Genomic DNA, 25,544 nt, shown 5'->3' with positions numbered 1-25,544 from the left:
TACAAGTATATATTTGTTTTTAGTATTACAATCATTATCAATATATTTTATTTATGTTATTTTTACTACCATCATTATTATTATCATAATTATCTTCATAATCTCCATCTTTATTGGGTTCATTATCATTTTATTATAATTATTGCTACTGTACTTTCATTATTAGGCCAAGGTGAATATATATGAATGCATACATGTATATATTTTGTTTTAGTATTACAATCATTATCAATATATTTAATTACTTTCATTATATTATGTTATTTTTAATACCATCATTATTATCATAATTGTCTTCATAATTACCATATTTATGGTGTTCATTATCATATTATTATAATTTTTGCTACTTTCACATAAGAACCAGCCATTTCTTTTTTTTTTAGGTTAACCTTAAAATTATTCAAACTAAAGTAATTAGTTTGATGGGCCTCCTATTTACAAGCTCCCTGGAGTTTCTTGGATGTCCATTTCATCATCTTTATCAATCCATGCATTTGTTATATGATTTTATAGAAATTATTGATGAATAAAAAATTTGATTTGATTCTTTAAATTCTTTTGATGATAATTGGAATTACTTTAATCTTGACAGACATTCCAGGCACACGTAAGATCCAGCCAAATGTTTCCAGTAGCCAAATAACGCATTGTAAAGTGAGTGTGGTCAGGTGGCTTGTTATGTTTATAGCCAATAAGAAAGAAAAAGTACAGTAAGTATTGACATTCTTTTAAAAAAACATAACATTTACTTATTATTTTATTTATTTCTCATTCAACAGCGAGTGACTTGCCAGTTATAGAACTTAGGTGACAAATCAAAGTGTGAATTGTTACATCTAGGCCCTGGGCTGAACTACCCAGTGTGCCTAGGTAGGCAGGGTCAGTATTGTGACAGGACCTCTATGCCCACTATAGGAAGTTGATAACCCCTCCAATTGGCAACATACCTCACCAACTGTCAATTTTGACTAGTGCAGTATTAGTAGTTGATAAAATTATTTAAAAAAATTTTTAATATATGAAATAGTAATAATATAATTGTGCATTTTCTGGACCATGGGTGTAAATGACAAATTCATCAGTGATGGTGTAAGCTATTTTACTAGTAATTTGTAAATATTTTCTTTTTAATTTTGAGGAATATACAGTGTATATATTTCCCTCTTCTTTTTCTTTTAATTTTTTTTTGTTATATGAATATTTATATATGAATTAAAGAAATTAATGAAAATGAACGTTCATCCCACAGACTTGACCAAATTTTTGGTTCAAAGTGAAGGGTAAAACTTCTGTGTTGGGCCCTTGGCCCACTGTTTCTTCTTGGACAGTTTTTTTCGAATTTTTAATAAATATTATTTTTAGTAAACAATTTTCCTTTTTTAGATCTCCACAACCAGAGGTCATCAAAGACAAAGGAAACACACTTGACAGGTCTCTTACAGTATCCATTAGTCAAGAATTACCAGAAATACTAGGACACAATGCTGTAACAACCAACAGCAAGCAGGCAACTGCGCCCTCTAATGCCAATACCCAACTAGAGGATGTTGTCTCTGACAAGGATAAGGCAGTTGTACGGGAAGTTCTCTACTCCAATAGAGAAAATATCAATTTTGTTCATGAGATTTTACGACAGGTAAATTGAGATTTTTTTATTGCTTGTATTCGATTTGGATTACTGTACAATTAATTAAAGCAGTTAAGACAATAGAAAGAAATTATCATTATTATTATCATCAATATTATTGCTAATAGAATCATTACTGTAAATGAATAAGTACATGGTATAATTTTAACATTCCATTGATTTTGAATAGGTGCAGTTGGACATTGCCACAGTGCTTATTTCTTCATTTACAGTATTATATATTATAAATATTATTGTTTTTATCAATAATTAGCAATACTCTTTTGTTTATATATTTTTTTTAAATATTATTTTAATTATATTTATATTTTGTTGTGACTGCTATTGTTGCTACTGCTGTTTCTAATACTGTTATTACTGTTGTTGGTGCTGTTGCTACTGCTGTTTCTAATACTGTTATTACTGTTGTTGGTGCTGTTGCTACTGCTGTTGCTAATACTGTTATTACTGTCGCTACTGCTGTTACTAATACTGTTATTACTGTTGTTGGTGCTGTTGCTACTGCTGTTACTAATACTGTTATTACTGTTGTTGGTGCTGTTGCTACTGCTGTTGCTAATACTGTTATTACTGTTGTTGGTGCTGTTGCTATTGCTGTTACTAATACTGTTATTACTGTTGTTGGTGCTGTTGCTACTGCTGTTGCTACTGTTGTTGGTGCTGTTGCTGCTGCAGTTTCTGCTAGTCCTGTTGCCGATGCTGTTTTTGTTGTTCAGTGTTCTCTCCAGGCCCTTAAAGCATCATGGTACCGTGACGCTTCGGACTTCCCTGTGACACTCCTAAGCTGGCCGTGATGCTTGATGCGTCTTCCGTGACGCTTTAAAATATCATCAATTAATATAATTCAAAATCAACATTGCTGTATATGTATCCTAGTTTAAAGAAGAGTGAGTGTGAAAATATTTTTTAACACAAAACAATGCTATTTTATGGTGTTGGTTTATAATAATAATAATATGTCGTTCTTATATAGCGCTTCATGCCTTTACAAGGCCTCTAAGCGCTTCACATTACTACCCCGGTCATTGGATCAAACACATATGGAACACATTGAACACAAAATTAAATTAGTAAATGAAATTATATTATCATTCCATAAATTGTAGCTAGTAATCAGCGCAGGTTGTGTTGGAACCTACCAGGTACCCACTTGTACTCCTGGGTGGAGAGAGGCAACTGTAGATAAAGTGCCTTGCCCAAGGACACAAGCGATTTGCACAGCCAAAGTTTCGAACCCCTGACCTCAAGGTTGGGAGTCCAAGCCACAACCGGTGCGCCAACCGCTCCTTATTAGCCCAACCTCGTGCTTGATCTTTTTGCGTTCATTTTTGCATTATCTTTACCTTGAGAAATGTCACTTTCATTTAAAAACACGATCGTTAGCTTGATTCACACAAACTGTTTGCTTCAAAACTGCCCATGCATGCCCATGCTCATGTCCAGAACGATCTATCTGGATTTTTCTCACTACATGTACAGTACTTCTTAACTGCGAAGTCACAACGCGATTGCTTTTGTGTTTAAACAATTAGGCCCTATGTTGAACTTGGTTGTTTTTTGATAATGATAATTTGAATATAATACTGTACAATGAAGACAAGTAAGTTTAAATAAGTGTTAGTCAATCTAGGCAGCCTACGTGGCCGATGTTTGTTTTAGCTATCTAGCTAGGCCTAGGGATGACCTGCCCAGTGCTAGAAAGTGGCTAGCCTACTCCAAATGAATAGGTAGACAAGAAAGACAAAACGATTCACACAAAATGGTACGTAGGCCTTTGCCTATTAAAAATGAATATTGTACAAACAAATCTGTTTTACGAACAACCAATTTCCTTGGTTTGACATGTATGTAAAATTTACGTTCTGTTATGATGCTGCTGGCCTGTTTTAGTCCAGGTACCATGATGCTTGACCCTCATTCTTTGGAGAACACTGTTGTTATTCATATATTTATATTGTTTATGTTAATTGTTAAATATTATTACTTGTAATATTATCTTCACTATTATTGCTGTTAATATTATCAAGTTTATTATTTTCAATGTTCTTTTTTAGGGATTTCTTTTGCCAATGTCTGAATCCCAAGCTGTAAAGCGGTCTCTCAAGGTCTACCAAGAATGGATTCAGGTGAAATTTCAAAACCTACCTCAATTATTAGATTTTTCGTTGTATGAAGAATAAACAAAAGCCTTGTTCTCACGAGAGCCCTAGTATCCGGATCGGGAGCTAACCGTTAGCGTCTGCGTGAGAACGCCCGATCAGTTAGCGCTAACCGTTAGCAGTATCCGATTACGGTTAGCAAGAGCTATCGGTTAGCAAGTTGAGCGCGTTTCTATCATTAACCAATCACATGTACGCGTTTACAATTTCCAGTTTCTTATTGGCCAGTGATTCGATCATCATATTTTTGGTATCCAGATCGGGATTTTCTCGTATGGACGCACGGCAACTAACGGTTAGCAGGATTCGGATCCTGCTAACCGTTAGCAGCCGTGTGAGAACATAGCCAAAGTAATAGACAATCCACAACTTGAGGTCATATGACATCACAGACAACATTTACACATTTATGGTTTCAAATGTATTTATTCTATTGTTTGTTTTTGTATTTAGTCTACCAGTGGCACGGAGAATATGCCAGTGTTTTTGAAAAAACCGCCAGAGATTCAATTTTCACCACGGTCTGAGAGTACAGCTGATGTTGCTGATGAACATATTGATAGCCCAACAGATAAAGTTGAAGGATTAATACCTGAATTTGAAGAGGTAAACAATTGACAGTTTGAGGATTATAAGAAGACACATTTAGTTCTTAAGATTAATTCACACCGAATCCGAATTTTTGGATCTGAAAGTCCACTGAACAGCTGACGTTCAGTGCATCAGAAACGCTGTCCGAATTTTTAGTCAGATCCAATGTGAATGCCGCTCTATTTACATTTTATTTATATTCTAACAACTTAGATTATCCAGGCATGCAAAAGTTGTACAATCAATCATTTATCACCAGTCTCAGTAAAATCTACTGTTTATTTAAATTCTAGTGCGAACTGCTAAGATTAAAGCTAGGAATTCATTTGTTAGATTGCGATTGCAGCTACGTTTGCGGTGCAGTGCGTTTTATTCGATATACCGTATCCACGTGAATAAGCGCCCCGTCACCTTTTGAATAAGCGCTTCTCCTACCATAAAAATTGTCTTAAGCGCCCCGTTTGAGTAAGCGGCCCCTCAATTTTGAATAAGCGCCCCTCGATTCCTAAAAAAATTCAATCGTACAGTACAGTATATTACATCACCAACTTAATTTTCTGCATCAACTAATCGCATCTATCTTAGCATTGTCGGTCTGTCAGTCTCCATTAAGTTTAACATGGTTTTCGATTTTGATGCATCTTTAAGAATCCCGTTCTTTTATTTTACCCTTTTGGGATTTAGAACTACACAGTATTTAATATCTAAAAATTAAAATACTGTATGGCCATTTTCAGTCAACAAAAATAAACTTACCTCATCACTCTTAAAGCAAGAAACCCTGCAATGATCCTGCTAATCTGAATTGGCAGATGACCATGGTCAACACGCTTCCCACCACCACCAACACCACCACTAATTTTATCTGCTGTTGTGTAAATGCCCCCAACATTCTTGTCATAAGCCATACTCTCTCAACGATTACGTTTTCTTCACCAAAACCATTTGTTTATCTTCGATTAAAAAAAGTGCCCTTTGAATTTTTCAATTTCCCATAAGGGGCCTATAAGCACCCCTGCAATTTTCATCTATTTCCATAAGCGCCCCTCAGTTTCCACTCTGTTTTCATAAGAGCCCCATTTGAATAAGCGCCCCTCAAGAAGAGCCAAAAATATTTTAAGCGCCCGGACGCTTATTCGCATGAGTACAGTAAAAAGAGAGTGATTCATTTAATGCAGTTGTGTAACGTCTCTGTAACCGCATGCGCTTATGTTAATCGTTCTACAGAGTGATTCATCCGTTTTGATAACAGCCCGCCCTGCGGTGTGGTGAATCGGTGCAAAACACCCTTTAAAAGCGCACATGCATGGAATCACTTTAAAGACATTGTAAATGCAACCGGAGCCGCAACCACAACCTGACAAATGGATTCTTAGCTTTATCCAAGATCAGTGTATCTTGTTTCGTCTTCAAATTTAAGCCAATGTAAATAAGGCTTTAGTCTCAAGAGGATTTTTGTAAGATTGCCGATCAATTGACACTAATTTCCAAATAATAAAGTGTTTGAGTACCAAGATGCCAAAAAATTATAAATGATGTTATACTCTTTATATTTTTAGAATCTTAATACACCAGCACCAAATAAGCTCCTTAAGAATATTGCAAAGACGAAACGCTCTGAATCGTACCTAAGTGCAGTGACTTACAGAGCACAAGAAGAGAAGTCTGGCTTAGAAGCAGGCCTTCAGCCAACGCTACAAATCTTTATAACCAATTCTGCCAATACCTTTTTACTCGAGCCAGACCCTGAAGAAAAAGTTTTAAAAGATCATGTAAGAAAAGTGTTTTTAATTTTCGAACTCGCTTATTATGTTAAAAGGTGTTTTTTTCAAGTCTTTTGAACTTTATGACTAAGGGTAGTAATTTATAAATAAGTATTCTTATCAGTGATAATTTTAATCTATAACATTAGGGTAGCATTTGTTTTTGTAGACCAACTCTATTATAGCTTTTATGAAACAATTGAGGGCAGTATAACAATTGTGACAGAAATTATTCTTTTTTAAATAGATTGATATTTGTAAACGTGTGCTTGGTGTATTTCGTCACATCGTCATGTATGTGAAGATGGAACAGGAAACTGTGTAAGTAACATAACTATCACTCAATAGGCAAATGGCTCAAATTGGTGTTATATTAAATTTCATTGGAAATTGTACAATCAAAATTGTTCTATCTATTATATACAATATTTTTTTCTAATATTCTTACAGAGAACAACTACTTAAAGTCTTACTGAAGGTTACAGAAAGTATCCTTGGAAGTACCAACACCAAAGCAAAATTAATGCTAGCAACCCAGCTGGCACAGGTGTTGTTTCAGGTTAGTATCTTTACGTTAAAAGAGTCGGTTGTTGGAGTAATTGGGTTGATCAAGGTGGAGCACTAATACATTCACTCAGTTGTACCATGTAATATTCTCCCACTTATTATTATATCCATATTATTAATTGTCATTAAAAGGGTTTGTTTCAAGTTCATTTATTTGCATTACTTTGTGGTTGTTTTGTTAAGCAATTAAATTTTGCGCCCACAATAGAATGGACTTTTGAGTCAATGAAACCTAACAACTGACTAATCAGAAAGTGTTATTCGATAGGCTGGACTGGTAGTTAATTTCTATATTTAGTATCTGTAGTTTCATTAAAGAAATTGGCAATCTTATATATAAGCATAACTTATAATTCACTGCCCTTTATTGCAATTCCAACAATTGCAATTCATAGTACTGTATTAATATTATTTTGACTCCATTTTATAGACTTTAATTGTTACATGGATCAAAGCGAACTTAGTTGTTAAAGTTCCTCTTGAGTTGTGGAATGAATTGTTACGTATCTTATCATCTCTGACTAATTGGAAAGAGCTAGTTGAGGAATGGGCGGTAAGTCTATCAAGTTAATCTATTGTGCATTGAATATTATGTAATTATTTTATGTTTTGTTTTTTGCTAGTGTTTAAAATCAAATGCTTGAGATGTAAAGACATTTAAGTTATCTTATTTTTGTGTTTTAAATTAGGCGCAAATTTAAACACTGCCTTATAACATGTTACAATCTCTTCCACAAAAGAAACATATACCCATAATGCTCTTTTTGTGGTCATACTAACCATGTAACTGATTCATATCCATATCATCAGCTACTCTATAAATGAAATGTTTACCTAAGTTTAAAATTAAAAACTCTAAACATGTTTAATGTAGTTTGAGTTTATTTTACCTGAAAATTTGACTTGATTTCTTTTTCATATTTTAAAGAAAACTATGGGAACATTGACAAGAATTTTAGCAAAGCAAGTATACGGCCTGGACCTTAAAGATCTACCTCTGGACAAACTCAGTGAACAAAAAGAAAAAAAACTACGCCACCGTATATCGTCCTCGACTGTGAAGGACCGGGGAAAGCACGAAAGAACATTCTCACAAGAAGGCTGGAGTAGTTCTTCCCCACCCCCTGTCAAAAGTCCTGAGCACACACGTAGTAGGGTGTTAACAGTTTCAAGTCATGATGACCTCAATGTATCAAGGAACAGTAGGATGCAGCGGATGAATATTGCGTCAAAAAAAGAAGCCGTTGAAATCCTTACAAAGCTTAAAGAATCTGAAGGTATACTTTAAAATTTTGAGTACAAAATGTATGAATACAAGCTTTTTTTATTATGAGCATGATATTATTTCCTAACTTTCATATAATATTGTATGATTAATGCCATCTTTTTATTGTTTAGATGAAAGGCGGAAAGGTGTGCAACGTCAGCGATCGTTTCCAGAAGACAACAATGTTGATAAAGGGAAACTGATCCGCAGCAGTAGTACGGGGGATGTTCATCAGCTAACAGATATACTTCGTTTACAAGGTGAGAATGTGGTTCTACTGGGTCATGAATATTCATGCTTATGACCTTTATTGACAGTCCAACACTACAAGATTTTATCTGTTAGATTTATCAACGTTTGATAAGATTTTGATAAGGCATAATTCCAGGAAATGTGGAAAGACATGAAATTTTTAATAGGATATGTCTAAACGATGACTAAATGAGATTCGTCCCCATGCAGTCTCTCATTCTACTCCTCAAGCTCTGTCTACACTATCACATTTTCTTTAATAAAAAGTATCGTATGCCCATATATAGTCATGATGTGCCTATATATGGCCATAATTTCATGTCAACATGACCATATTTAGGCATGTCACATGCGGACTGGCCTTGCAGTAGCCAGAATGTTGCTTGCTTTACTTTACTTGAGTTCCTCAGAAATTTCTTGATTATAAATTTAGTGTTTTTATTAGTTTAATGATTTGATATAATTTTGTTTTTCAGAAACCAATGTTTTTAAGACAAATGCAATGAGGAAAGCATATACAGAAAGTGAAATATGTACATTTGATGAAAGCACAGATGATCAGACTTCTTGTCAAGACTGTGAGTATATATTCTCATTACATTATCATCAATTTTGTCTTCATTATGTCAATAGATAAATACTTAATTCTTATGTTATGTAAGGTATACAGTTGGTAGATCGAGAAAGGGACATGTTAACTGTCTCTGTTTTTATATGTGGTTGATTCAAAATACATTTTAACAAAAGAGTGTGATAAAGTTTATGTTTCAGTGAATTGATTGATTGCTTGTTTGATTACTTTAATTGGTTGATTTATTGCTTGATTTATTAATTGATTTATTGATTAATTCATTTGTTGATTGATTGATGTCTAAATCATTGTAAACATAGCATCCATCTACTCTCTTTACTTCTGATATAGGTGAAGCAATAAATGAGGATGTTACGTACCAAGGAAGAAATGCCAATGAAGACGGGTTGAGCTTAGCCAGTTCAGAGATCACTGATCCAAGTAACACTGAAAGCTGTCGGCTGACACCCACAAGTCTGTCTGACGTACTTGACCCCCAGGCTCCTATAATGCATACATGTTCTATTTCTAGTCACTCAATATCGTTGCTTAGCTCCTTCACTCCTGTGTCACCAATGAATGATTCAGTTTCGTTGGAAGACCAAGTCAATGCAGAGTTCAAGAGCAGGAGGCTTTTAAGGAGAGGTAGTAATGAAGATGAAGATAATGATGACAGCGATGGTGAAGATGGTACGTTTACTGCAAGATTAAAATGACATCTTGATAAAAGCAGGGTAGTATCCCATTGTTTGTACACTGGACTGTGCAATATGTATAATTTTGTTGTTCATGTTTATTAACTCAAAAAATCTGTATGTTTTTTAATAAGATGTATTCATTAACTAGTCAGTGTTACTGTTTGTTTTTCTGTGTCAAGAAATATCCACTGCTGATTCTAGTATAATCTCTGGCGGCAACCGAGCAGGTTGGTTACCGGATGTTGCTGTTGTGCTTTGGAAGAGGATGCTTGGTATCCTTGGTGATGTAAACAAGATCTCTAATCCACGCTTGCATGCTGAAGTGTTTGATTGCCTTTGTGAGTATTGGCAGATGTTGGCAAAGATGAGGGATAACCTTGGTATCAGTACCGACAACCAGACCACACCACCACCGCCGGTTTTTATACCACCACTCAGAATACTCTCACCTTGGTTGTTTCAGGTGCTTTTTTACATTTTTTATAGATTTTTTTTTTTCTGAAAACTGTATATATTATGTACCTGTCTCTTATACACATCTAGATGTGTATAAGAGACAGTCGTTTATACAGCATCGCAATATTTAAGACAGACTCTGAATTTCAGCCACTTTTCTAGGATAAATAAATAGGGTAAACAATTTTAATCAAGCCTGTCACAAAGATGGGGAGCTCAGAATTAGGATTAATGTTGGCTTGCCATAAATCAAGAAGGTGGGACTAGCATTTATTAATGTAAATGGAAATCATGACTTCTTCTTGTAGGCTACTTATCTGTCAGATCGGTTTCAAAAAGGTCGATTATTTGCGTATAAGCTCTTGTGTATGATGACGGTACGGCGGCATGATCATCCGCTCCCGCAAGACCACCTGTTGCACTTCTACCGCGTCTTACATTTCGGTCTCGTTGGAACCGATCAGGTAAAATTTATTTATTTTAAAATTTTATAATTTCAAGACATAATCAACATGATTATATAAATAACATTAAATATTTTATTCAATACAGTATATCCATAATCATTTTAAGTGAAAATAATTTTTTCAGTATTTTAATCACAATTGTGAGAGTTAGTGTAAGGGAAAATGTATCCAGTACAAGTGGCTACTGGTGCTACAATGTGGGCCCAAAGACCCCCAACCCCAGGGGCAGAGCCAAAATTTCAAATTTCAATTTGAAATGTAAAAATTTAATGTGTGTTTTTAATTTTTTTAAGTTACCCACTTTTATTATCATTTAATAATCAATGTAATAATTTTATTTTAAGGAGATAATCAACATAATAATTCAGCATGCAGCCCCAGCTTTCTTTGCCTGCCTGTTGCCTGGGGCAACGATGCTTGTCCTCGACTTTATCCAAGCTGCCAATATGATAACGTCTACAATAGATTTAGAAGTAAGTTCCAAATGTATTATTATTATAGTTGGATGACCATCCATTTTTAAAGTGTACTATGATTTTCAATGTGGCCCTTCAGTTTTTTACCAGTACTATAATTACAAGTTGACCATCCAATTTTCATTTACACTTAATTTTCATTTATAGTTCAATTTGACCATTCTATTTTTAAATGTATCATGATTACATGATGACCATCCAATTTTTAAATGTATTATAAAAGATAACTATAATATTTAATTGTACCTTGATTGAAGAATAACCATCCTATGTTAAATGTACTGTAATTGCAATATGGCCATTTAATTTTCATATATATTATGATTGCAAGATAATTATCTAATTTTATTTTCACTATGGTTGCAAGACAAATAATTCACCTGATAAAATTGCCGTAAACTGTGATAAAATTCTGGATAATGCTTAGAAATAGATTTTTACATTATTTTATTCATTTGACTAATATATCTTATGTGGTAATAATTGATTGCATTTTAAATGTCATATATAGGCTCCAAGAACAGAAGCAGTATCATTACTTGGATCACTGGTTTGTTATCCAAACTTATTCTGTGAGATACCATTATTACAGCCTTCCGCAAAGGAGATAACAACTATGAATTGTGCCGATGTCAAGGTAAAAATCGTATATAACTCTATAAAATAGCAATTATAATGATGATAATTAGGATGATAACTAAGTTTAATATATTGTTTTATTTTATGATTTCCTGATTACTGTTTGCATAAAAAGGAAATTATGATAAATATTTTTTTTGTAGGACCACCTTATCACAAGCCTTCTGAAGTGTGGCCGTCGGGAACCAAGCTGTGAAGCTCGATGCATTGCAATAAGTAGTATAGGCATTTTTCTGTATGAGGAGCTAGTTCACTGTACATTTCACCACAAAATCAAGGAGGCAGTCAATGTTTTATTAGCTTGCCTTAAGGTAATATTTACTATAATTTTGGTTATACATCTCCCTATTATGTACCACTCCATCTTTTTGCAGTATAACATAATATTCTTGTTACAGTATAACAATAGTACTGATTATATTTATTGTTTCTGTTATTGTCTAAGCTATCTAGTCTTAAACTAGGATCTATCACCCAATAGGAAGGTGCATTCTTTCTAGTTTCCGACTGTTATGTCTGAAAAAAAAGTATACCTATGAGCAATAAATATTAATAACATTGGTTTAGATTTAGATTTTTTATGACACTGAAAATCAGTATAAACTGAAACACAAAGATAACCAAAAAAAATCTCAGAATTTTATAGACACATTATCACCATACATAATAATTATTTGAAAATTTTGGATTTGTTTTGTTTTCTACAGTTTAATTACAAAGTTGTAGCCCAGGTGGCCTGCGATATGCTACTGCTTGTGAGTAACCATGCCGACAGACTTGGGTGTCATTATCCAGAAATGCCAAAGAAAATAATAGAGGTATTTACAAACAAGTTCTAATGAAAACTTTATACTAAATGATTAATTAAAAAATTTTACCTTCTGAAAGTTATAAGCTGTATATATTTTGTAAAGAATCTGAATTGGTTACTTCAGGGAGATATAATACCACAAAAGAGATTCCTCATGTTGAATTAATGCATCCATCAGATCATATTGTAGCCCATGGAGGTGCTTAACAAATGCCAAATTAACAATTATACAAAGCAAATTTGATTCTACATTTGCTTTAATGAAAATTTAATATCTACATTATATTCATAATAAAAACTAATTGTATATGTTGTTATTCAATTTTCTTTTTTGCCTGATTTAGGTTCTCTCCATGACAATATCAAGTCTACAATTAAGCACAGAACTGAGTGATGCCGATGAGGACAAAAAGGTATTGCTATACAATCAGACACCAAACAAAGTTACTGTTTTAATTTTTTCTGTAATATGTAAACCAAAACTTACATACAACCGTACTAGAAACCCATGGAACAATACTTTTCTCTCATAATGATATTTAATGTTTCTGAATCTTAAGATCAAGGGTTAGAATCTCCGAGCCAAGGCTTATCTTAAGTGAAATCTGCTGGAGCCCAGTATATTGACGCCGTCCCACCTGTGTGTACACGTTTTCTTCCCTTTCATGCTCGCAGTTTGATTCAATATATTAATGTATATATATATGCCATGTTTTGCTGCCATTTCATTTCATTACCAGAACAGCTTGTTTTGTTTTTTTTCCCCGCATGATTTGTGATCTCAATACTGTCAGCACCTTGAGGCGATTTTTTTGTGGATGGCACTCTACAAGTATCCCACCATTACCATATCTGTCCATCTTTGATAAAAACATTTTATGTTTGGCTTTTGCTCTACCTATATTTACAGTATAAATGGGTATAATAGTAGAATGTAATTTTCCTTTGAATGTATTAAAATCTCTGAATATGCCTTCATAACTTCAAATATTCCTATGGGAGGAAGACAAGATTTACATTCTGCATGAATGCCGATTCCAGTAATCAGGAAATAATATACTTTTGAGATTCCAATACTAAGAGACGGTACTGTTCAATTTTACCTGAATATTTTTTTTCTTATAGTTTTTAGTGTCCTTAATGTTTTGTTTGTTGGAATGGTGTATGGCAGTTCCAATAGAATCACTCCAAACACCAACAGAAACCAAACTATCTAAAGAAAAGGCACCGCTGCTGCTTACTGTGTTTAAGGTATACATCTCATTTAATATTTGTATGTGTATACCAAGTAAAGAACTATACATGCAATATATGCTGCTTCTACAACTAAACAGATCTCATAACCTCTCTTGGTTACCCCTGTAAGACATTTTCACAGAATTTTCTGTATTATTAATATGATGTGCTAGAGTGAGACACTGGGTTACACAGGATGGATAATCCGTAAATTTCATTAATAACTATCATTGACATCTATTTCTAAAATCTAATCTAAATTAAGTAGTAGTAGTAGCAGTAAAGCCTTATTTATTCACGAATACATAACAATTTACATACTGTTTTTCATCATGGCTGTGATAAATATAAATCAAATTTTGATAAAACATACAGTAAAAAAATGAATGTGTGTTAATGGAAATAAAAGTATTTGTATATGCTTCCCTAAAGTAAGTTCAACTATAATGTCATTGTAGGTTCTCCAATATGCTGCTGAAGGGCTGCCAGCTGGCGGGAGGAACAGCATCAGTCTGTCAGAGTTGTCATCGTCAGACTATGACCCTCACGTCACATTGGAGTTATTAAAGGATGTACCCCAGGCTAAATCTCATAATGCAACTAGCATAAATTGTCTCAAATATTTTCTTTTATACAAATTCTAATTGATATTTTATGTTGTTGTTTGATGCCTGTCTCTTATACACATCTAGATGTGTATAAGAGACAGACATATTTGTTTATACAGCAAAAAGCCACCAAACTTTCCTTAAATTTGCATATAATATTCCTTCTCCATCATCATTTCCATATTATCTGTTCTTGGTGGCTCACTGCCATTCCTTTATTATATGAATTAATTTTCTTACTTTCTTTTTACTTTTGATATAATTGAAACATGCATATTTTTGTTTGAATTATAAATAAATTAATGTGTTATAAATGATGTTGATTTTATTATTATATTCTATTGTTTGTTGATGTAGGTAAAATTGATGTAGTTGTTGAGGATTCTGGTGATCAGTCAGTGAAGGTTTTACGTCTGGCAGCAACTACAGTAAGTAGATTAACAAAGCAATTTTAGAATTAATTATTATGCTTGGCTTCTAATCCCAGGGTCTTAAAATAATACAACTGTTACAGCAAAAGGTTTTTCTATTAATTAAAAGCTCACTCCTAAGCCTTATAAGGAGACTTCTCAAGCATTGTTCTGTCCTGTAATGTATAAAGAGAAAATTACATATTTAGTAATTTGGATCTATGTAACTGTTTCTTTAAAATTTTATTTTCTTCATTAGTTAATACATTGGATACTAATATAATTAATTGTAATATTAATATGGTAATAATAATAGTAGTTGTAGAAATAATAATAATTATGACATGAACGCTTATTTCAGGTAATGTGTCACCTTGTCAATCATTTGAATCAGTTCCCGTTAGATGGAGGGTCAGCGTGCTTGACTGCAAATATCAACGAATACGATGATATTCCCAACCTTGACCTAGATGAAATATCGCCCTCTATGTTCCAATCTCCTAACATGCAGTTCTACGTCTACAATGAATCTGTGCTTGTGTCAGTTGTTGAGTTACCAGAAAACAATGATGTAAGTTCAGAACTGGTTTTAGTTTATGTATGTATTTATTTATTTATTAACCTTATCTTGAGTAGGCAACCTGTACGGAACATGTTCAGGGGCCCACTTAAATACAAAAATATGAAATGTATGTGAAAATATAGTCTATCAGTCAACCATTAAATTTCAATACAGCAAAAATTTAAATACTAAAATATAAAATTTGTATTAATATAGTAGTTTGAGTCTAATTTATTTACTGCTTGTGGTTCTTTGTTATAGCGCATAGAGGTTTTATGCGGAATGCACTATAAAATAATTTACTTATTATTAATATTAAGTTAAAAAGGTGTTTTAATTACTTTATTTACTTTCTGTTGGGTAAATTAAAGTAAACACATTTTGTTTCATATAACATAAAAATCTACTATGTGAAAAGCAGATGTTTATAATTAATTTGAAGTATAAAAAGGCCTACATTATTTCTTTTATGTAGTCCGACTTTCTGAGTGATATGACTGGGGATCTCACAACAATGTCAACAAGAGCTAGGCTTATAATACGAGACTGCAGTGGTAAATATTCATGGGATGCTGCAATACTCTATGCCACACCGCCCTCTCCAGAACCAACCCCAACAGCTGTAGGTGAGTAACAAAATGCCAACCAGTGACCATAAACACAGCCATTTATCAACAACAAATTTATCTCTGATCTGTGTAAGTGCTTGATGATGTGACGCTAATTGTCAGTAGCAGTAAAAGCAGTTATGCTAGCCTTATTGTGTGGCAGTTTCTATTTAATCACTAAAAGTACACTGATAATAAGGTATTTTGATTTAATGACAGGTACACTGCGTCCTGGTTCAATCAATCCCACTGCCTTGTCACCAATTGAACAAACAATTGAAAATACATCACTGGAAAAACAAACATATAAACAGAACCTAGGTGAACTACCGATGTGGGAGGAAGACGAGGCTGGAAACTCTGATATGATAGATGAGGTAAATACAGCTATCTTAATATCATTTTAATCGAGGTTTTAATCATTTTTTATTATATGTTAGTTTGAGATGTTACATGGTAACTTCTGTACAATTATAAAAAAAGTGCTGTTTTAAATGTATAGCCGGGCACTCACTGCCTCGTACAACAGTTGTTACGACAAATCCAAATCCGCTCCCTGCAAACGCTAGACGACGCGACTCCTTCTGCTGATTATCAGTGGCAGTCTACAGAATCGTCATTAAAAACGACCCATTGCATGCGCATCGTGGCTCTGCATTCTACAGATTCGTACACGTCGACAACCGTTGAGCGTAGTGTCTACACCAAGCATCTAAATCTCATAATGCAACTAGCATAAAATGTCTCAATATTTTCTTTTATACAAATTCTAATTGATATTTTATGTTGTTGTTTGATGCAGCTGTTACAATTCATAGGGTACACAAGCAGTGAATGTCTACTGATACCAGGTATTCCTCTCAATTTGCCGTCCCCTGCTCCGGATCAGATACCATCGGACCTTGAGACTCTGACGACCAATAGTCTGTTGCTTGAATGCAGCCAGGAACAAGAGTACTTTGAAGCACATAAGACAGATGAAAGGTAAATTTATCATTTTGTGTGGAACCTGCTGTAACTAGTTTGAAATGCTTTAGAAAATGCAAATTGCACTAAAAAAAAGTTTAATATTAAAGATATGTAGAGTGATGTCACTTTTTACTAGACACATAGGTATTTGTTCTTCTGTGATATGTAAATATGGTACCAGAAAATAGTGCATAATTTATATTTTTTTTCCATCAGGATATCAGCTGAATATTTGAGCGAGACACCATGCGAGGAGCCGTCATCAGCATTTCAACTGTGCCGTCAATTGTTCAGTCAACTAGGTTTCATGAACTGGGAAAAAAGGTATTAAATAACAGTTTAATTATCATTAAATTAATAAGGTTGTAATGCCTCATTTCCTTTAAAGCAATTCTCAGGCCCTTTTTAAGTTACTGTATTTTATATTGATTAAACCTACTGTATATTATTGCTTTTGTTTTGTGTCTGGAAATAAATTAAATAAAATGATAAAATAAACTCTTGTGTGAATTGTGTATTGCCCACTTAATGGGACAATGCAGAAACTTAATTTGATTTTTATGTACAGTACAAATACCAGGTAGGCTCCCCCCTGTTGGATGAGAACTAAAATAAAATAAAATAAAAAATTGTCTGTGCTCTACTGAGAACAAATATGTTTTCTGCAAATTTCATATATCAAATTTATGTTTTATTTTCGGAGAATGTTTGTGAGGTGAAACACACCTACCATTAAATTACAACTTTCCAAGTATTTTGCTTTTCCTTGAATACTTTCCTGAATAATTCAGTATTTCCTCTTTTTCAGCCGGGAAACACACAAAATTGCAATTTTTTATGTAGCAGAAGGCCAGGAGGATAAAAATTCAGTACTTCTGAACAATGGGGGCAGCAGACAATATGAAGACTTTGTTGCTGCCCTTGCATGGGAGGTTAGTGAGATGAGATTTGTTAGTGCTACACTAGTTAATTAGATATATAAATACAAGTAAAATAGTGTGTTCACATGTGCAGCACATTTTAATAAATACCAGGTATGTTAGCTCAACAAATTATGCTCATATTTTAACATGTTTAGTAGTCATTTAAAGAATTCTAGTCTATTCTCTGGATAGTATACCATTGCTACATGACTATGGCACTGTATACTTATATTAACTACCACTTGTACTTCTTAGTTCGTTTTTTGTTGTTACAGTAAGAAAATTCCTCAATGATAGAGTTCCCACTCATACTGTATATTTTATGATCAAATCATTTCATCTGTTTTCTAATTCAAGTTTAAATTTGCCTATAAAAATTATGTTTCATTGAACAATATTAACCTAATTCAATTCTGAAGGTCACAGATGGTGGTGTAACAGCACCCTCACCCCCCGTTCCAAAAAAAAAAAGCTTGGTCAATATAATGATGCCATACAAATTTTTATACAATATTGGACTTAAATTTAGGATCAAGAATACTATTTTTTTTTTAATTTATAAATTAATTTTTAAATGTTCTATATGAAAATATTATTGATATGAAGCAATAATAATTCAGTTGGGTATTTTTTTAACAGTTTGCAGTATTTTTTATCCAATAAGTCATATATATATTTTGCAGTATTTTTTATCCAATAAGTCATATATATATTTTGTAGTATTTTTTATCCAATAAGTCATATATATATTTTGTAGTTAATTGTGCAAACTTTGTAACCTTCGGCTTCATTATTGTTAAATTGTTTGTTGATGTACTTGTTTTTGTTAAATTTAGAAATTGTACAGTAGGCCAGTTCAAATAATGTTTATGTTCATATGTAAATGGACAAAAAGGAGTATTATAAGTCAATCGTGACATCAGCACGCTTGCATCATTGTTGGGTTCGTGGGCAAAAGACCAATTCAACTTGTACTTGCTCCTGTGAAAAGAGAGGGCAGACACTTGCCCGATCATTGTTTGTTGACGTGGTAATTGAAAATTACTTTCCTAAAACAAGGTTGATTAGAACCTTCAAGTTCAAATTAAATATTAAGTATGAAAAATTAAGGTATTCCTTGAATCAATGGACCCTAATAAAGTAAAGAAACTGCATTTAATAGGAATATGCTAGATCTATTTTAAAGACTCAATGAACAAAAACAAAGGCTGCCAAGGCCTAGATCGTAGCCTAGCCTAGATATTAAATCATCACATGATTTTACCAGTCTGCACTGACCAAAAAATGTGATTCTCTCAAATGCTTCAAGAAATGTTTATTTCTGTGACGAATGTCTATCAAAATCGCATTATAAGTGCTATTATTATTCATCGTATCCATACTGATGTGTAACCTCGCTAGCTGTGTGTACTTTACACGTACTGAAGTGTAACCTCGCTAGCTGTGTGTACTTTACACGTACTGAAATGTAACCTCGCTAGCTGTGTGTACTTTACCTGTACTGAAGTGTAACCTCACTAGCTGTGTGTACTTTACGCGTACTGAAGTGTAACCTCACTAGCTGTGTGTACTTTACACGTACTGAAGTGTAACCTCGCTAGCTGTGTGTAATTTACGCGTACTGAAGTGTAACCTCGCTAGCTGTGTGTACTTTACACGTACTGAAGTGTAACCTCGCTAGCTGTGTGTACTTTACACGTACTGAAGTGTAACCTCGCTAGCTGTGTGTAATTTACACGTACTGAAGTGTAACCTCGCTAGCTGTGTGTACTTTACACGTACTGAAGTGTAACCTCGCTAGCTGTGTGTACTTTACGCGTACTGCAGGAGCATATCAACATACCTAGAGCTAAATGTAATATGCACACAGTATACTGATCATATCACTATAGCAACCGATGACTGCTACAACAGTTAATTATCTAATTAAACTACCATTAAAAGATGGCAATTGGCTTATAAAGCAATTAGTAAAGTTGCATATATCATACACTAGGGGAAGATTATTATACTTAGGTTCGATTTAATGCATTAAACATTTTTTTCAAGCATTAAATCTAACCTTCGTATAAAAATGTTCTGCTAGTGTACTTATGTGCAGCTTTACTAATTGCTTAATATTATTACGATTATAATATAATTCACAATTTCATATGATGGAAGATATTGGGTTAGTATGTTTTTAATCAAATATAACCTCTGGTTCACAGCTCATGTCTCAAGATGGCTTATGGTCATCACACTGTTTTTTTGTTTGCTGCTATGACAACCAAGCTGTTTTTCATTTTGTTGCCAATGCATTATTAATCCAGGAAGACGGTTATTAAAATTCACATAAAATAATCATTGTCCTATGTATGAATAATGTTAACATAAATAAGATTGAACTCTAAACTGAATGCAGTGACGTCAGCCAATCAGCAGTGAATGGATTTAGCTGGAGATACAATGGCTCAACAAAAAACAGTGAGCCTGCTTAGTACTTGGACAGGAGACTATCTGCTGCCTACACCGAGTGCTGCAGCATCGTGTGAATTAATAGTCGCAAAATCTACCTGAAGCCTTATCATTACAGCAGATAACTACTGTACATAGAGATATGTTATATAATGTAGTTAGATGTATATGGCACTATATACCAAAGTCTGAAGGCGCTGGAGTTGCAGACTAGCTCGCACAGAAACTTGCTTCTCCCCAAAGGTTCTGTTCATGTCTGAGCTACCCGGTAAACTGGGGCTGTATGGACCAGTACACCGGAGTAACCCCGCTACTCATCCCAAAAGATGTACTGGATTCTTAAAAGTGCACATGAACCAAATTGTGTACACTGGGCCTACAATTTATAGTCCATATCCGAGAAGACTTGTTTCACCACCAGAACCATAAGCGAGTGTGATATTTGAACCAGCACCAATATTATGGCTGTACGTTGCAGCACCCCTGCCTTAACCAATATAATACTATTAAAAAAAGGAAATGCTCAAAAATATTAAAATTGCTAATTTAAAAGAATCTCATCGATTTCTTCTAAGTCACAGATAAGTAACACTATTATCAGTTTTCAATGATTTACAGATGTTTTACTACAAACTAGAATTCTTATCTCCAACCAACTTTCACCACTGTTCCTGAATTAACACCCCCACAAAAAATAGAACCGTCCATTTCAGTACCCTATGACCGTGCCATCGCCTGAAAATCTGGTGGTAGAAATTGAAAACAGAATGCCAAGACTACAGAATTGTTATTCAAAATTCTATTAGTTTGCAAATAAAAAGTAATAAATTCTAATTTACAGTTAAAAAGTAAACATTATTAAAATACAGTATACAGAATATTCAAGAATTTAAATATTTACATGGCAGTAGTAGTACTATAGTAAAATTCCAACATGTTCTTGTTAATCTGTGTTAGACAACAATCACCCTTTTTTATAAATTAAATACATTCATTTTTGTATTTTATTTTATTGGTGCTTTTCTTTGAAGTGTACTACTCTATAATGCCATCTTAGGTGTCAGTGACTACCAAATGCCTATCAATAGGCAGCAAGTAGCAGTATTAGTCTTGTGATACTGTAAGATAGACTTGGCTGTTGAATAACACAAATGATATGTAAGATGTGTTGTTCATCTAATGATTTTTGTTTTTGTTTCCAAACCTACCTTTAATAAATTTTTGCGACATTACTTTTCATTAAAGCAGATGGTATTCCAATTATCCGTATACTGTAGTGATTATTATTAACAATAAATAATAAATTCTCTAGATTGTATAATTCATCATAAACGCAATTAACAAATTTTCATTTCGATTTTTCGTTGCTTATCAAAAGATGTTTTCATGTTATTGAAATTAGAAGTTTGCAGCAAACTGTTATTTGTAACCTTCATGAAGATTGATTCAGCATAGTAAAAAGATCCATTGATTGCATCAGGCTTGATAGCAATAGGAGCTACTGAGGCTTTTGTATGACATCACAAATAGATGAGACGTGGCTATTGTATTTATACCACCCCTAGGATGGATATTGAAGTGAACCACAAATTGAAATGAAAATTCATGATGTGTGCATGGACTAATAATGAAATACTGGTGGTAGTAATAATAGAAGTTTTATCTGAGTATGATTGATGTGTGGATTACTGTTAAGTCAAGACTGACTCAATAGTTAGGAAATTTTGATTTATGAGAGATTGTATAATGTATGATACTACAGACAAAACACACATGATTATTTTAAATTTATTACTATTATAGCATATTTGATAATTTTCCAACATAAAATAATTTTTATTGAAATTTATGGCTGTGTACTACTAGCTTTTGATAGGTATAGGTGGTTTCATGATATACTATTATTATATTATATTATTATTATTATTATATTATTATTATATTATTATTATTATTATTATTTTGGAGCATTTACTTATTCATTTGTTATTTTTATTATTTATAAGTGAAATTTGTAATTTTTTTTTGTAATTACTAGTATTTTATAATTTCTATTTTAATGGTCACTGTTTATTTTTAATTAATATCTCTGTTTACATTTTTATGTAGTATCATTTTATTTTTTTTGCAGGTTGACTTAGCTAAGCATCCTGGTTTTATGGGTGGACTTCAAAAAAACAAAAGCACAGGTAACACTGCACCTTACTATGCCACTTCCACAATGGAGGTCATCTTCCATGTCTCAACACGTATGCCATCCAGCCCAGATCTAGGTCTAAACGAGTGACTATATCATATGAGTGTATAATTACTTTCATATTTCTATTTGAAAAAACAAAAATAAAATATTTATTTTATTATAATCCATAGTGATCTAGTTCACTTCTAATAAAAATTAAATTAAATCAAAATAATAATGCATCAATTAAAACTTTGACCAAAGTTCTACTAATCTGTGAGGCCTAGTTGGTAACTGTTCATTCTTAATACTTTCTTGTCATGATACCTACTTTGCTGTGATTGGATAGTTTCCTCATTTAAATAAATGCATATTAATTAGGATTTCTAGTAATTTGTATTGTATATATTTTGTCTCTTTTTGTTATGTATTATTCCAAATGATGCTTAAATAAAAGCGAAACATAGAATAAAATGATCTTGTCAATTTTGGAGTGACATTCATACTATTTGTACTTAAAGTCAGTGCACATCCTAATGGCTTTTGAATAACTTTACTTGCAGTAAGTTCAAAGATTGTGAATGCCTCTCTCCCTTCTTTACCATAGATTGTCCTTATCCCCACTATAGAATTTTAATGTTGGAAACACCTCTGGGTGTAAAGTATTTCACCAAATATATTTTTAGCTGGTGGAAAAATGGCATGTATTGTAAGAAATTGACCAGTAGCAAGGCAGATTCTTTGCAATTTTGTCTCGCTTAGCAGTGAATGATGCATATCAATGTTATAAACTATCAGATTACTGGCTATTTTGTTTTCCAGCTAAGACACCTTGGTAACGATGAAATTCATATAGTTTGGTCGGAACACACAAGAGACTACCGGCGTGGTATCTTAGCAACCGAGTTTGGTGATGTCATTATTGTTATTTACCCATTAGCCAATCAACTTTTTAGGATACAGATTTTAAGAAAACCAGAAGTAAGTGTTGTTATTGAAAATTTTAAAAAATATAGAATATTAATATTAGAATAAATGTTTAGATATAAAGGACCAAGGAATGGCTGTTTACAGTTGAAGTGACTGCACAAAAAAAACACAGAAAAACATGCACAAAAGACCAGTTTTCTAATTAGCAAGAAGATGCAATATTGAATAGTACCATTACAGTGAACTTAATCACTTTATAAGTGACTCTAACAAGTACCAACATTAGGCACACTCAAAATACAATGATTGTAACAATTAATTGTTGGCTTTATTGTGTAATGCTTTACATAATCATAAAAATTTCCAGAGCACTTTACATTATTATCTGCACTTTATTGATATATTCATTAATGTACAATTATCCCTTCCTTCCTAGTAAGACTATCGTCTCATATTCGTGAGATTCCAGATGTATTTAAAAAATCCTCTCCCAAGGATGAAACCAATTGTTACCAATTTAGAGAATGTAGATAAGCTTTGAAGGCACTTTTACAAATGAAGAAATGCAATAGAAAAGGACAATGTGTCTATTATTAGGCTGCCCTATATGGGTTAAATGAGGATGCGTAATGTCTCGTACATTAATGGAAAATTGCATAATTTGGATATCAATCTGTGCTTTTATTATAATTTGTTATTGAACCTTCTCTATTTAGATTGATTAGTTAGTTTTGGTGCTCTCACTCAAATTGATTAACTATTCGATTTTGCATTCAGTATTTAGGAATCAGTAAGTTTAATATGATATCCAACTGTTGATTGTGCCAAATCCAGTAATATGTAGTGGGTGGAGTTTTCTGTTTTTGTCATATACATAGATATAGAACATGATATAGACAAGTGTCTATATACAGCACTTGACATGTAGGATCTTTGGTACAAGTCTTGAAATATCAAGATTTCTGTTTTTTAGTTTCATGAATAACTGCAGACTTATTTCAATTTTTTTGTTGCTCATGTAAAAGAACCAATTGAATTAACTTCGAAGATAAAAAAAACCCACCAGTTTTTAATGATTTACAAATATTTTACTACAAAAAGCTCGATTTTCTGGCAGAAATTCAATTGCAGAGGAACTTATTTTCCTACTCAAATTTTCAGTTAAAAGCTAATAACTTATTGAAATATAATTAGAGGTTGAAGAGAAGGAGTTAATTCTTTTTTTTAAATATATATTTAATGTTAAATGCATCATAGCTTCTGTATTTTGTGCTATATAAGTCTAACATTATTATTAATGTTATATTATTAAGGAATTCATTTTTTTTATTTCAAAAATTTCAATAAATGAGACACAAATTCAAAAGTAATCGGAATAAATTAAAAATTTATGTCTAAATCATCTGTTATTTCTATATAATTTAGGTTCCATTTTTTGGACCATTGTTTGATGGGGCAATTGTAGACCACAAAGTGTTGCCAGGACTAGTACGGGCAACTGCAGTTAGTGCTAGCCGAGCCAAACGGTCAGTGATACCGTTGTATCAAAAATTGTATCCTTTTATTTTGATGATGATAACATTGACAGTTGTATTTTTTATAAGAATTGTTGATGATTATAGTGATGGTGGTTAATTGACAGTGGCAGTGAAGATAGCAGAGCTGGCATTGGTGGTGGCAGTGTGAGCAGTGCTGGTGGTAATAGCAGCAGTGGTAGTGGTGGTTGAAATAGCAGCAATGGTGGTGGTGACAGTGATAGTAGCAAGGTGGTGGCAACAGGCTTTGATGATAAAAATAATATGTGATATATAATATACAATATTTTTATGTAATACCTTATTGAGATGAAATTTTTATTTTTTTGGTGATATTATTTTAATCTTATCATTGTTATGATAATTATTTAGTAATGAATACCGAACCGACTTGTGATCTTTAAATTTTTTTACATATCATTTTAGTCTTATTCAAAAGCCCTTACAGTTTTGTGAATTTGTTTAATACACAAAGGCCAAAGTTTGCTAATAGCAAAAATGTAAATTAGTGGCAGTCCCTTTCGTGAGACACACTGAACGTATTCAATACGCTCTGAAATACTTGTTATGCAACTTAGCGAATGTAGAGAAAATGAACAAATGAATGAATGAATGAAAACACCTCTTACTTACATGATATGGAAAGCAGTCATCTTATCCACCAATTTCCAGCTCCATTACCTTTCCCCAATAGTTGATTGTGGAAAACAGTGATTAAGCCTTGGGGGTTATTTAATTGAAGGTGGAGACTGTAATGGC

General features: G+C 33.0%; 1 protein-coding gene across 1 annotated transcript in view; it reads left to right on the top strand.

Annotated features, from left to right (window-relative positions):
* LOC117107373 (ral GTPase-activating protein subunit alpha-1-like) overlaps positions 1 to 25,544 on the top strand; it is a 45,954-nt gene that overhangs the window by 4,931 nt on the left and 15,479 nt on the right. Inside the window, 32 exon segments of the mRNA XM_033249032.1 lie at positions 596 to 713; positions 1,387 to 1,639; positions 3,706 to 3,777; positions 4,264 to 4,416; positions 5,961 to 6,173; positions 6,412 to 6,485; positions 6,615 to 6,723; positions 7,162 to 7,284; positions 7,660 to 8,008; positions 8,130 to 8,258; positions 8,727 to 8,828; positions 9,173 to 9,511; positions 9,699 to 9,982; positions 10,284 to 10,439; positions 10,787 to 10,915; positions 11,430 to 11,555; positions 11,701 to 11,868; positions 12,265 to 12,375; positions 12,713 to 12,781; positions 13,494 to 13,619; positions 14,063 to 14,216; positions 14,570 to 14,640; positions 14,984 to 15,193; positions 15,660 to 15,810; positions 16,012 to 16,169; positions 16,595 to 16,776; positions 16,978 to 17,085; positions 17,570 to 17,693; positions 22,273 to 22,408; positions 22,411 to 22,424; positions 23,143 to 23,301; positions 24,676 to 24,803. Coding sequence (XP_033104923.1) covers positions 596 to 713; positions 1,387 to 1,639; positions 3,706 to 3,777; positions 4,264 to 4,416; positions 5,961 to 6,173; positions 6,412 to 6,485; positions 6,615 to 6,723; positions 7,162 to 7,284; positions 7,660 to 8,008; positions 8,130 to 8,258; positions 8,727 to 8,828; positions 9,173 to 9,511; positions 9,699 to 9,982; positions 10,284 to 10,439; positions 10,787 to 10,915; positions 11,430 to 11,555; positions 11,701 to 11,868; positions 12,265 to 12,375; positions 12,713 to 12,781; positions 13,494 to 13,619; positions 14,063 to 14,216; positions 14,570 to 14,640; positions 14,984 to 15,193; positions 15,660 to 15,810; positions 16,012 to 16,169; positions 16,595 to 16,776; positions 16,978 to 17,085; positions 17,570 to 17,693; positions 22,273 to 22,408; positions 22,411 to 22,424; positions 23,143 to 23,301; positions 24,676 to 24,803 — 4,798 coding nt within the window.

Source organism: Anneissia japonica, unplaced genomic scaffold (assembly GCF_011630105.1).
Source record: "Anneissia japonica isolate Jap-2015-1 unplaced genomic scaffold, ASM1163010v1 scaffold9668_len1562885_cov226, whole genome shotgun sequence".
Classification (NCBI taxonomy): Eukaryota; Metazoa; Echinodermata; class Crinoidea; order Comatulida; family Comatulidae; genus Anneissia; species Anneissia japonica.
The sequence above is the reverse complement of the archived record's forward strand: the minus strand, read 5'-3'. Positions and strand labels throughout refer to the sequence as shown.